This window comes from Callionymus lyra, chromosome 12 (assembly GCF_982586985.1).
Source record: "Callionymus lyra chromosome 12, fCalLyr1.hap1.1, whole genome shotgun sequence".
Lineage (NCBI taxonomy): Eukaryota > Metazoa > Chordata > Actinopteri > Syngnathiformes > Callionymidae > Callionymus > Callionymus lyra.
Genome location: NC_141829.1, coordinates 21,375,779 through 21,386,175, shown reverse-complemented (window position 1 = coordinate 21,386,175; position 10,397 = coordinate 21,375,779). Strand labels below are relative to the sequence as shown.

The 10,397-nt window shown below is 37.8% G+C and overlaps 1 protein-coding gene across 1 annotated transcript; it reads left to right on the top strand.

The window, feature by feature from the left end:
• The first annotated feature begins 420 nt into the window (after positions 1-420).
• LOC148068629 (TLR adapter interacting with SLC15A4 on the lysosome) lies at positions 421-4,280 on the top strand. The gene is made up of 2 exons (XM_087803999.1): positions 421-485; positions 1,528-4,280. The coding sequence occupies exon 2, from the start codon at positions 1,530-1,532 to the stop codon at positions 2,448-2,450; it is 921 nt and encodes a 306-aa protein (XP_087660125.1). The 5' UTR covers positions 421-485; positions 1,528-1,529; the 3' UTR covers positions 2,451-4,280.
• Positions 4,281-10,397: the final 6,117 nt, after the last annotated feature.

Genomic DNA, 10,397 nt, shown 5'->3' with positions numbered 1-10,397 from the left:
GTGAAAAAAGGATTCGTGTCTCACCGCACACACCTGTTCATCCAAATCCTTTATGATGACATTACCTCGTCTTTTGATCCCGGCAGAAAAGACGAGCCGCTGATATTTATTGTACATAATGAGATGTTAAAATGCTTTAAACTGGATAAAAAATGAATCATTTAAGGTTAAAAAGCTTTTTCTGTCTCTATTTACATCATAGAAAATGTGTTTATGGTGACATTAGTCATGTGATTATGAGCCTGGATTTACTTAGGATTGACTTGTGACCCTGGTCTGGAAAAGCGCTTTACAAATACAATTTAATTACTTATTTACAGAAAATGTTATTAATTCTTACACTTTTTTTAAATTCACACTTCCTCTTTTCTGAGCATATAAGCTCCCGACTGAGTCTGACTGCTAACCAGCCGTGTCGAGCTCGATCTATATACAGACGCGTATCCTGACGCTGAGGTCGACTATTGTCTGGACTCGTCAACAAGGTAGGAAGGTTTTCGTTGATATCTTTATGATTAAAGTCTCCAGAAATAAAGTGGCGATAAAATAATCGTTGACGATGGAAACGTGATTCAGATTCATTTTTATTGGTGAAAATTAATGAATGAAAGCTATTTTAGTGAGAAAAATATCATTTTACATTTAACAACTTCTTCACACACTGTCTTTTTTAGTTAATTCAAATACTGTTTTAACCGGTTTTAGCTTAAAGAAGGCCCAGGAAATATACTTAATTCAACTCTTGATAATATTCTTTTGAGGAAGATAACTAATTAAAAACGTTTTCAATAATCAGGAAATATTTTTTATTTACATTGTTTTGTGTATGTAAAGAGAGACTCAGCTAAATGATAAGCGGGGCAATTTGTTGACTGTATTTGTTCCCAATTTTATTTATTGTTTTGAATTATGCTCAAAATTATTCAAGGTGATTTTATCATCGCAATTTTTGAATTTGTTTTTACCTCCTCAAAATGATTTAGTTGTATTTCTCCATATGCATTAATAATTAGAAATAGTGTTTTATTAATACAAATGTACAATTTTAGTTTATTAACCCTTATATATTTGAAAAAACTTAAAAACTTACTTTAGACAAAATATTTTGTTCCTGCTCAACAAATTTTATAAAATATTTAACAACTTTTGGAGTGTGGGTGTAATAGGTAATCACCGGAGTTGAGGAAATGTCCCGCAAGCATGTGACCTCTTTAAGGACCCCCCCTAAATGACATTGATCTTATTTATTTAGAAAATATTTTCTGTGACATTTTTTAAGAATAAATATAGAAATGCAAACATTGACTGGATGAGAATCAGAAACTCATCGCAAAAATGAGATTTTAAAAATAATTACAATTTACATGTATTTTTTAACTTAACCTTTGTACTATCTCAGGGTCAAGGTGACTGAGATAACACAAGGGTTAAAAAAAACCTGCCATAACAAAAACAGTATTGAACACATATCTGTTACTCCTTCAATTGCTTTTTGTTTCGTGATCTTTATGATTCGTTCTGTTGCAGCCATGCTGTGTGAAGGACGACTGCTGACGATGGCCTACGAGGAACTAAAGGAGCCGGGAACCCCTGCAGAGAAGTCCGGGTCTGGCTCTGGCTTGAAGCAGACCGCAGGTGTTTCTTTGCCTTCGAACCGCGCAGAAACCTTAGGTGTAAAAACCACCGCCGATGAGAGGAAGCATAGACCCACGGAAAGGATTCCACAGCGGCTGTCGGTGGAGGTCCACAGAGGAGGATCAGACCGGAACATCTCTCCGGAGATTCAGATCCCGTCCGAGATTCAGTCGGTCTCTGATGGCCCCTTTTTGGTTCCTTCGTTCTGTCAGAGCTTCTGCGATAACTACAGCGACCTTCAAATCAGGGGTGACAATGTGCTGGCTTTGTCCACCAGCGACGGCGAACTAAGACCTAACCCTGAAGTCCAAGCCCCGTTCCTGAAGTCCTGCGATGTACCCTCTGCTGTGGAGGACTCTCTTTTAGGCCCGAACCCTCAGGGCGGGCTCCTGCTGCCCTTCAGAAGAGCATCCAATCGCTGGAGACTCAGCAGCGGCCGAGATCGCAGCTTCTTGTTCCAAGGCAGGGAGCGTCCGTTCTCCAACTCTCTCCTGAACAACTACCTGGAGCAGAAGATACAAGATCTGTACCAGCAGTACATGATGGAGAACATGAACCGGAAAGAAGCTCAAGGGCCAGACGCGGGTCAGATGTGCTCGCTGCTGGGCTCAGACATGGTCCTCACCAGTTTGGACCAAATCACGCTGCAGCTGAGTCGGGAAGGTCACCTGGAGGCGGGTCGGGCCAAAGACATGGTTCTGAGCTGCCTGATGCGAGTGGCTGGTGACATGCATTCCAGCGAGATCAGCACTCCCTTCCTGCAGATCTCACTGGAGGCGTATCGCGAGAAGAGCAAAGACAGTTTAGGCGAGTGAGTCATGAGTCATGACAGCAGAAAATCAAATGTGGCTTCTCTCAGATGAATGGTTTCCATTTTGTGTTCGAAAATAAAAAGTATTTTATCCAAGGAAAAGTTTAAATAATACAAATAACGCTTTAACAAAATCTTTTAAATGAGATTTATTGGATTTTTTATCTTGTTTTTATTTGTTTTTATACTGTTTTAAACCGGTTTTAGCTCAAAGAAAGCCCAAGGATATAAAGATGGTCTGATGAAGCTTCACGAAGCAGTGTCATTATTGTCAGAGTCCACTAGATGGCGGTCTCTGCACTATTTTTTTCTGACAAAATATCACGTTTTTAAACTGATGGCACCACCTGCTGACTTCTAAACAACATGACACTGCTTCATGAAGCTTCATCAACCACTACACGAAATACACTTAATTAATTTATTAATATACATATATATAACATTTTTCATGATATATTAGTTAACTGTATGTTGGAATTTCTGAAAACAGGGAGAAAAACGTTATGTTCTTGGTAAAAATAAATAAAACATGTAGATAAACTATTCAGGATGACAGTAAAACATGCCTTTATCAATTCACTCCACTTCACACACAACAGTTTTGAGAATGTTTAATACACTTTGACAGACTTTCCAGAGCTCATGATCAATGGACCAAACAGAAAATTTCATCCTCAAGTTTTCTAGTATGGACTCTCGACATAATATATATTAGAGATAGTCTACAATAAATAATGGTTCATTTAAATTAATTTGAGGTATGTTTTACCAACAGAACAGGAAATAAAAATATTTCATCATTTTTAAGTTGAACTATGTGAAGTAAAATGTCGTATTTGCAGTGAAAAGTGTAGTTTCTTTGGCCTGGATATTATTTAATCATATATATATTTTTAACTCATACACCTTGAATTAGAATGACAGCCAAGTTCTTATTATTATCATACAATTCAATTTACAATAATCAAGTGGAAGAACACAATAGTGTATATAATATGTTAATATTATTATTTAAGTCCCGTAATTTAAAAAAATAAAATATGTAGACATGTATGTTTTAAATGTTATACTTCATGAAGTCAAGTATCTACATTAGGTATGCCTTAGTCAGTGTAAGAGTAAGTTCAGGTGGATAATGGCCTTTAAAATAGCTGAAAGTAGCTAAAACTATTAATATAATTCTCTTTCTTGTGCTTCCCTTTCTCTTTTAGCTTATTGAGTTTCCCACTAAAGAAACCCCCTAAAACCTTCACAGAGAGCCCTGTAGGTCACGTTTCAATTGTTTAGGTATTTTTGTTGAGCAGTTTGGGACATGAAGTCAGAAGTTTTATTGTTATAAAACAATTTGAAAAATGGTCTAAATAAATAAAGGGCCTACAGTGACAATATAGCTGAAAATAACCGTATCACTGAAAAACCAAAGCAATAGTTTGTAAGTTTTAATAGATCACAACCACTATCTATTTGGTGACTTTTAAAGAATTGATGTTGCTTATAGTCTTATCACTATAAACCTGTAGTCATGCTTGCTGTGGCTCACAATGAGCTGGAAGGAATGTGCCCAGTTAGAATTTCGTTTCCAGTTTGTTTTGTTTTGTACATTAAGATAGTGACCTCACCAAAGATAAGGGAGTCGAACTCAGCACACAGGCTATGACGCCCCACTCACTGACTCATACAGAAAACCAGTCTCTGCTGGCTGCGTCCAGCAACAAATGAACAAACTGTTTGTATTCAAGAGGTTCAGTGGTTTGGGACCTTCTTGCTGGTGGTAAAAACTGGATTCTGACTCTGTTTGTTATTCTAACACTTGTCTCTGTTCTTATTCCGATTGTCTGGGACAAAATCCCTGACAGTGACCAGTAACCATTCTGTCGCTCACATCTTTTGGTAAAACCAGTCTGGTCCGACCAGTGATTAAACCGCTAAGGTCCGTGTATCTGCTCCCTTATTCTTTCAATGTGATAAACTCAAGATTATGAAGAGAGGAACACTGTCAGAGAACAAAGCAGAGGCTGCTGGGAAAACACAGACATTTTCTCTAATAGTCTAGCGATGAAACGGTGAGGCTGCAGTCTTTCAGGGGTTCCTAAAGTAATTTCCTCATCACAAAGAGCTTTTAACATGGTGGGAGGCAGAGGCAAGGCCACATATTTCATATCAAATCCAAGGCCCTGGATGCTCACCATTGTGACTTTAATGCTCTGTAGCGCTGCACTGCCGGCTTTTTATTTAAAAGGCTTTTAGTTTGATGCCTTGTAAATAGAGTCATTTTTTCACTTTTTTCTCTCTCTTCAACTAAGACAAAACAATCTCCAGACCTATTGAAGACCTTTAAACACGCTTGATTTACTGGTAAGATACTTACGCAATACAAGACGCTTTCATAAGCCGTCACAAAGTTAGTGCGACGGTTTCCCAAGGTTGATGGTTCGGAAGCAGTTCTTTTGGTACCATGCTAGTAAATGAACATGCTAACATGTGTTAGCATGCCCTTTACGTTCATTGTTTGACTTGTTCTATTAAAATACTTGTAAAAATGTTGCCGATAAATGTGGCTCGGTCACCTTCTTAGGATGCCTGCCTCGGGACTAATTCTGGAAGACATCAAACTGAAAAGAGACTCTGAGGTAGACTCAAAACAGAGAAGGGTATTCCATTAGGTTTTATTACAAACTAGTCAAACCAGTACTTTAGGAATGGTGCTGGTAACAAAACAGTGCGAAAAGAATGACCGCGAAATGGGTCCAAAATAACTTTGGAACATCTATAGTTATACACTTAAGAGCAAAAGTTAAGTCTACGTTAAGCTCTCTTAGTATGGTTTTGGGAATTAATTTAGTCCTACAAATCACTACTGTGACTATATTTAAATACATCTTGGAATGATTCAAAATTATTCATCGCATTGACACCTGTGTTGCTTTTGTTTTTCTGGTACTACAGTACTCATAACCATATTATCGTACAAAGTATTGTACATGTCCCTACCAAGAAAGTCAGATCTTCTTGGCTTCAGCTGATAATCCTTCTTATCGTGTACCTCCGATGAACGGTAGAAGAAGTTATCCAGTAGGTTCCAAAGCGAAGAAACTGAATTGGGTAGTTTAGGGTAGACTTAAACTTTCCCATAAGAGTCAGGCCCAAATGCGTGTGTAATCAACAGATAACAGACAAAATTTGAATTTACAATAAATATATATATAAATATTTACACACTAACTAAAACAACAATGAGATCCACGTAGCAGAATCCAGTGTTTTCTTTGACGATAACAATGGTTAGCTTACTAACACGGCAAAAAGTAGGCACAGGCAATACTGTAGGTGAATTTTAAAAAAAACAACAAAACAAAAGGTAATCCAGAAAAATGAACGTGGAACAGATTCTACTGACATGTACCGTATTTGAATGCTGACAATCTGGCGCCTGTTGCTGGGCTGATGAGTGGATGAGTCAAAGTATAGCAACAGGTGCTGGTTGTCCAGGAAAAACAAATTAGAAAAAGCAGGAAGTTCCGTAATAAAACAGGACACTACATAAACGTTTCATCCAAGAGGCCATTTTCAGTACCAAATAACCGCTAAGAGATCCTGTTTCGGGTCGATAGATGGTAATTTAAAAGCTTCGGATTTAATAGAAAATCAATGTAATACCGACTGTAGTACTAGTCAGATTTGAATAGTTTTACTTTTGGTCATGAAGTTTTTTAAACTCATCAAGGGGTCATTGGTAATATTAATTGATGATTTGCACAGTATAAGACATGTTTATGAAAACCACAAGGGTCCGTCCAATATTATTTATTTATATTTATGTTTGTTTCAGGTTCCATAAATTCAATCTATTGGACTAAAAGACTTACAATACCGAATGTAAAAGTCATTTACTGACGTAAATATTACATGATCTACAATAGTCTTTAAACAGAATTATCACACCCTTTATTCTCCTTAAACATACTTTTAAATGAACACTGGGATGTTGACTCGGTTATTTAAGTACTTCTTACAGGTACTTGATTAATGAAAGTCTTGTGTAGTAAGATTAGGAGGGCACTTTGTGACGGATGACATCAGAAGTAGTATGATCACTTATAGCTATAGGAAGCACAGCTCAGCAAAAGATCTTATCTCTGATCTTTATCCAGTTATTTTTTCCGACAGGTTTTGAGACCAAACCACTTCCTGTTACAAGTGAGAAAGACGTGGGGTGAACATGTAAGGCCGTCAAAAACACACCTATTCAGAATAAAGGATCAGCAAGATGTATTCAATTCCTGTGAGAGAAATCAGGGTCACAATTACAAGGAGCCTTTGATGTGGAAGTATAGATGGTGTTGCATGAAGGACAGCACGTTGAATGAATCTCAAGGCTTTGCAGAGGAATGAAGGAATAACAGTGAGCACTGTCAGAATTCTGAGAACCTATACTGATTTTCCTTCCTATAAGAACTGTAGGCAGCTTCGTTTCTCCAAGAAGAAAACACAAGTCCACATTTGGCAGACAAAGCAACAAAAAAAACCTATGAGGAAACAAAGATTTTACAAGAAAAGAATGGTTTAAAACCCATCTTATCTGAAGGTGAAGAGAAGCTTCTTTGTTAACAGAGAGACAATATCTGACTATTGCGACTTCGTGAAATAGCAATTATTTTATTAAGAGAAGCGAGAAGATTGATTCAATATAAAGAGAATCACATTCTGATTAAAAAGAAAAAGAGACTCAAGTATGAACCGAGAGTACTGGATATTCCAGTTTGAATTCTCATTCAGTCGCCAATTACAGTAGAGATATGCATATGTGCATGTTCAACCTCCAATATAAACGTATATATTTTTGACTTTAAAAAAAAAATCTGTTTTGTTTAGAGAAAAATATTGATATATTATGTTTCCAGAGCTTCAGACAATAGCGGAAATATATATATATTTTTTTATTACCAGTTAATATTATTTTTTCTTGTTACAGATGATTATCTTTTAAAAATGGATTGTATTTATTTACTTATACATTTAGGTGGTTCTCCTCGATTACTATTTATGGTCTGATGAAGCTTCATGAAGCAGTGTCATTATTTTCAGAGTCCACTAGATGGCGGTCTCTGCACTATTTTCCTTTGCTTTGATCTGTTCGAATAAAAACATCACATCATCTTTAAACTGATGGCGCCACCTATGGACCTCCAAACAACGTGAAACTGCTTCATGAAGCTTCATAAGACCATCACTACCGATTACCATCTGGATCTGAAGCATTTTGAAGAATTTGTTTGCTCCTTTGTGTAAGTTTACTGCCATCTACTGACTAATTGGCCTCCTTTATATCCATTATATGACATGTTTTATACTTAAATATGTTTTAATCATATAAATAAAATACATATAGAACCATTATAATTTTTGATAACATATAAACCAAAGGTATTAGTGAAAATAGTTGCATTTTAATTATTATTTTTTTAACTTCGACTTGATGTGATGAGTCTTTGTTTGATCACAGAAAGTATAAGGAGGCCTTAAACATTGTGACAAAGTGTCGTGTCTGAACTGAAAACATGTTTGTATGCGTCAAGGTTGCCTGATATAATCAAGATAAATGTAATTTTCTTTCTTATCTTACGTCCTCCTGTGTGATTCTCAAAGAGTCAGGGCAGTCGCTTCCACAGACGACTTCTCCATAAATGAGATTGAATCGGCCTCATGTTTAAACAACAACCGACCAGATTTACGGCGGCGCCCCGGCGTCCGGGTCGGAGCATGCCGGAGCGTTTAACGGCGGCGCTGCTCTGCATCTGGCTGATCGACGCCGGGGCAAGTCGTTTTTTTTTTTTTCGGGAGCGGGAAAACAAACGCTGGTCAGTTAGCTGCTCAAGGTCTCCGGCAGCCTGCAGCCGGGCAGCCGGCCTTGGCTCAGCTCGAGCAGACAGCGCGAGACCTTGGGAGACAGCGGGGCAGCAGGAGGCGGCTCTCACAGAGCGGAGGCACATAATGAGATAATGCATGACCATATATCACCGCAAAATGGTGATCCTGCTGGAAACTTTTTATGTTCCCCGACAGTGACGATCATATTTTATTACGTTTATTATCATTCTGTCTGTCATTTTCATTATTCAACATGCCGGGGGTCAGTGATTTATTATGGATGGATGCAGGCTGGTCGGCTGTTGGACATCAGATCATCCTCAAAGGCAGGGGGTGCTTGGGATTATGACCACCTAATGGAAAAAGGGTCTCGCTTTAGCTGAGATATCCAGGTGGAAGGCTGCGGCAGGAAAATGTGCCAGGTAAAGGACAGATTGTGGAAGTTGAAATCATTTCCTGGGGAACAAGGTTGTTCACAGAGGGGGGGGTCACTAAACTGCTGTGCCTTGTCACACATTGAATCTTTTCTTACAGCAGTTTTTATCCTGCCGGTGCAATCCACCATTTTGACTTTCCACTGACATAAGACCCATGCAGATTGACTTTCTTTTTTTTCATGACAGTAGAAGGTAATGTTGTGTTGCTAGAAACCAGCAACCACTTTTTGCTCAGGCAGTGTCATCACATTAGGATTCTCACGGTCCCACTGTATAATACTACTAGCCTGGGATTTTTACAAGATAAAAAACTGCATTAAACATTTTAAATGAAAAGTACAAACGTCTTATCATTTAGTTATAATATTTGAATTATCTCTTTAACATGCTTACATGGTCTTCAGAAGGTGCTAGCTTCATTTTTCAGAATATGATGCGATCAACCGACTGAGCTGGAAGATGCTAAGTAAAAGAAGGCTGTTACTTGCCTATTATTTAACCCTTGTGTTGTCTCCGGGTCAAGGTGAACGACCTCCACCACTGCATATGTATTGATGGAAGCCAGGGATGTCATTCACACTGACCCGGAGACAACACAAGGGATACCTTAAACACAATTGTTTTTGGACCCTGAAATAACACAAAGATTAATATGATATTCGGAAGGAGACAAGTGAGCCTATTCACGCTATTGTAGTACTAATAATAAGGAAGTGGTTTGTTCATGACCATTACCTCAGTAGGACTACTGTTGCACACGCGAGAAGATAACAAAGCTAACTCAAGGACCCTATATAGATATAAGATATTATATATGGACTTTAGAAGAGACTGCACCGGCCACCTAATTGTATTATAATTATGTATTTTATTATCATAACTTACTTGTTCCGCAGTATTTAGCATTTTGGTTATTGGTATTAAACTTAAACTTAATAATGTGTTGTGTTGCATTTTCCAATTGTAAACCATGTGGAACCGTCAAGGTCCATTGTACCTCTTTTAACGTAATATATACTGTATATTCAAAACATGTTTTATCATACGAATACTTAAGTGATTATTATTATTACTATTATTTATTCTGATAGTTGATTCTTATTGGATAAAAACAAGATATTAACAAATCAGAATCATCTGTCTCTATTAACCTTTGTGTTATCTCAGGGTCACGGTGAGATACGGTGAGCGTGTTCAGGAACCATCAGTAGATTCTGATCCACAGACCTAAGAGCCCGAGCTGGGGTGTAAGGCTGGATCAGATCACTGATGTAAGGAGGAGTCTGACCATGAATAGATCTGAAAGTAAGAACCAGAATTTTAAAATTGATCCTGAAAGAAATTGTCAGCCAAGAGTTTCAAGGATCGGGGAAATGTGAGTTTTTCTAATAGAGCAGGGCAGAATTCTCGCTGCAGAGTTTTGTATGAACTGCAAGCAAAAACAGCTCCTTCCTATTATGACACGAAAATAAACTGTTTGAGTCTCAAAAAGAAGACACAAATGCATGGATTACAAGCTGTATATTTTGGTACGGAAAGCAAGTGGAAAATTGACCAATAAAAGGTTAGTTATATGGGGACGGGGCCTAAAACTACAGGGCCTGAAGCCTTAACGAAGTCTGACCAATGTCATCTCAGTGGTT

Bases quoted from the DNA above. Each gene is read 5' to 3' on its own strand.
- LOC148068629 (XM_087803999.1), top strand. From the start codon at position 1,530: ATGCTGTGTGAAGGACGACTGCTGACGATGGCCTACGAGGAACTAAAG.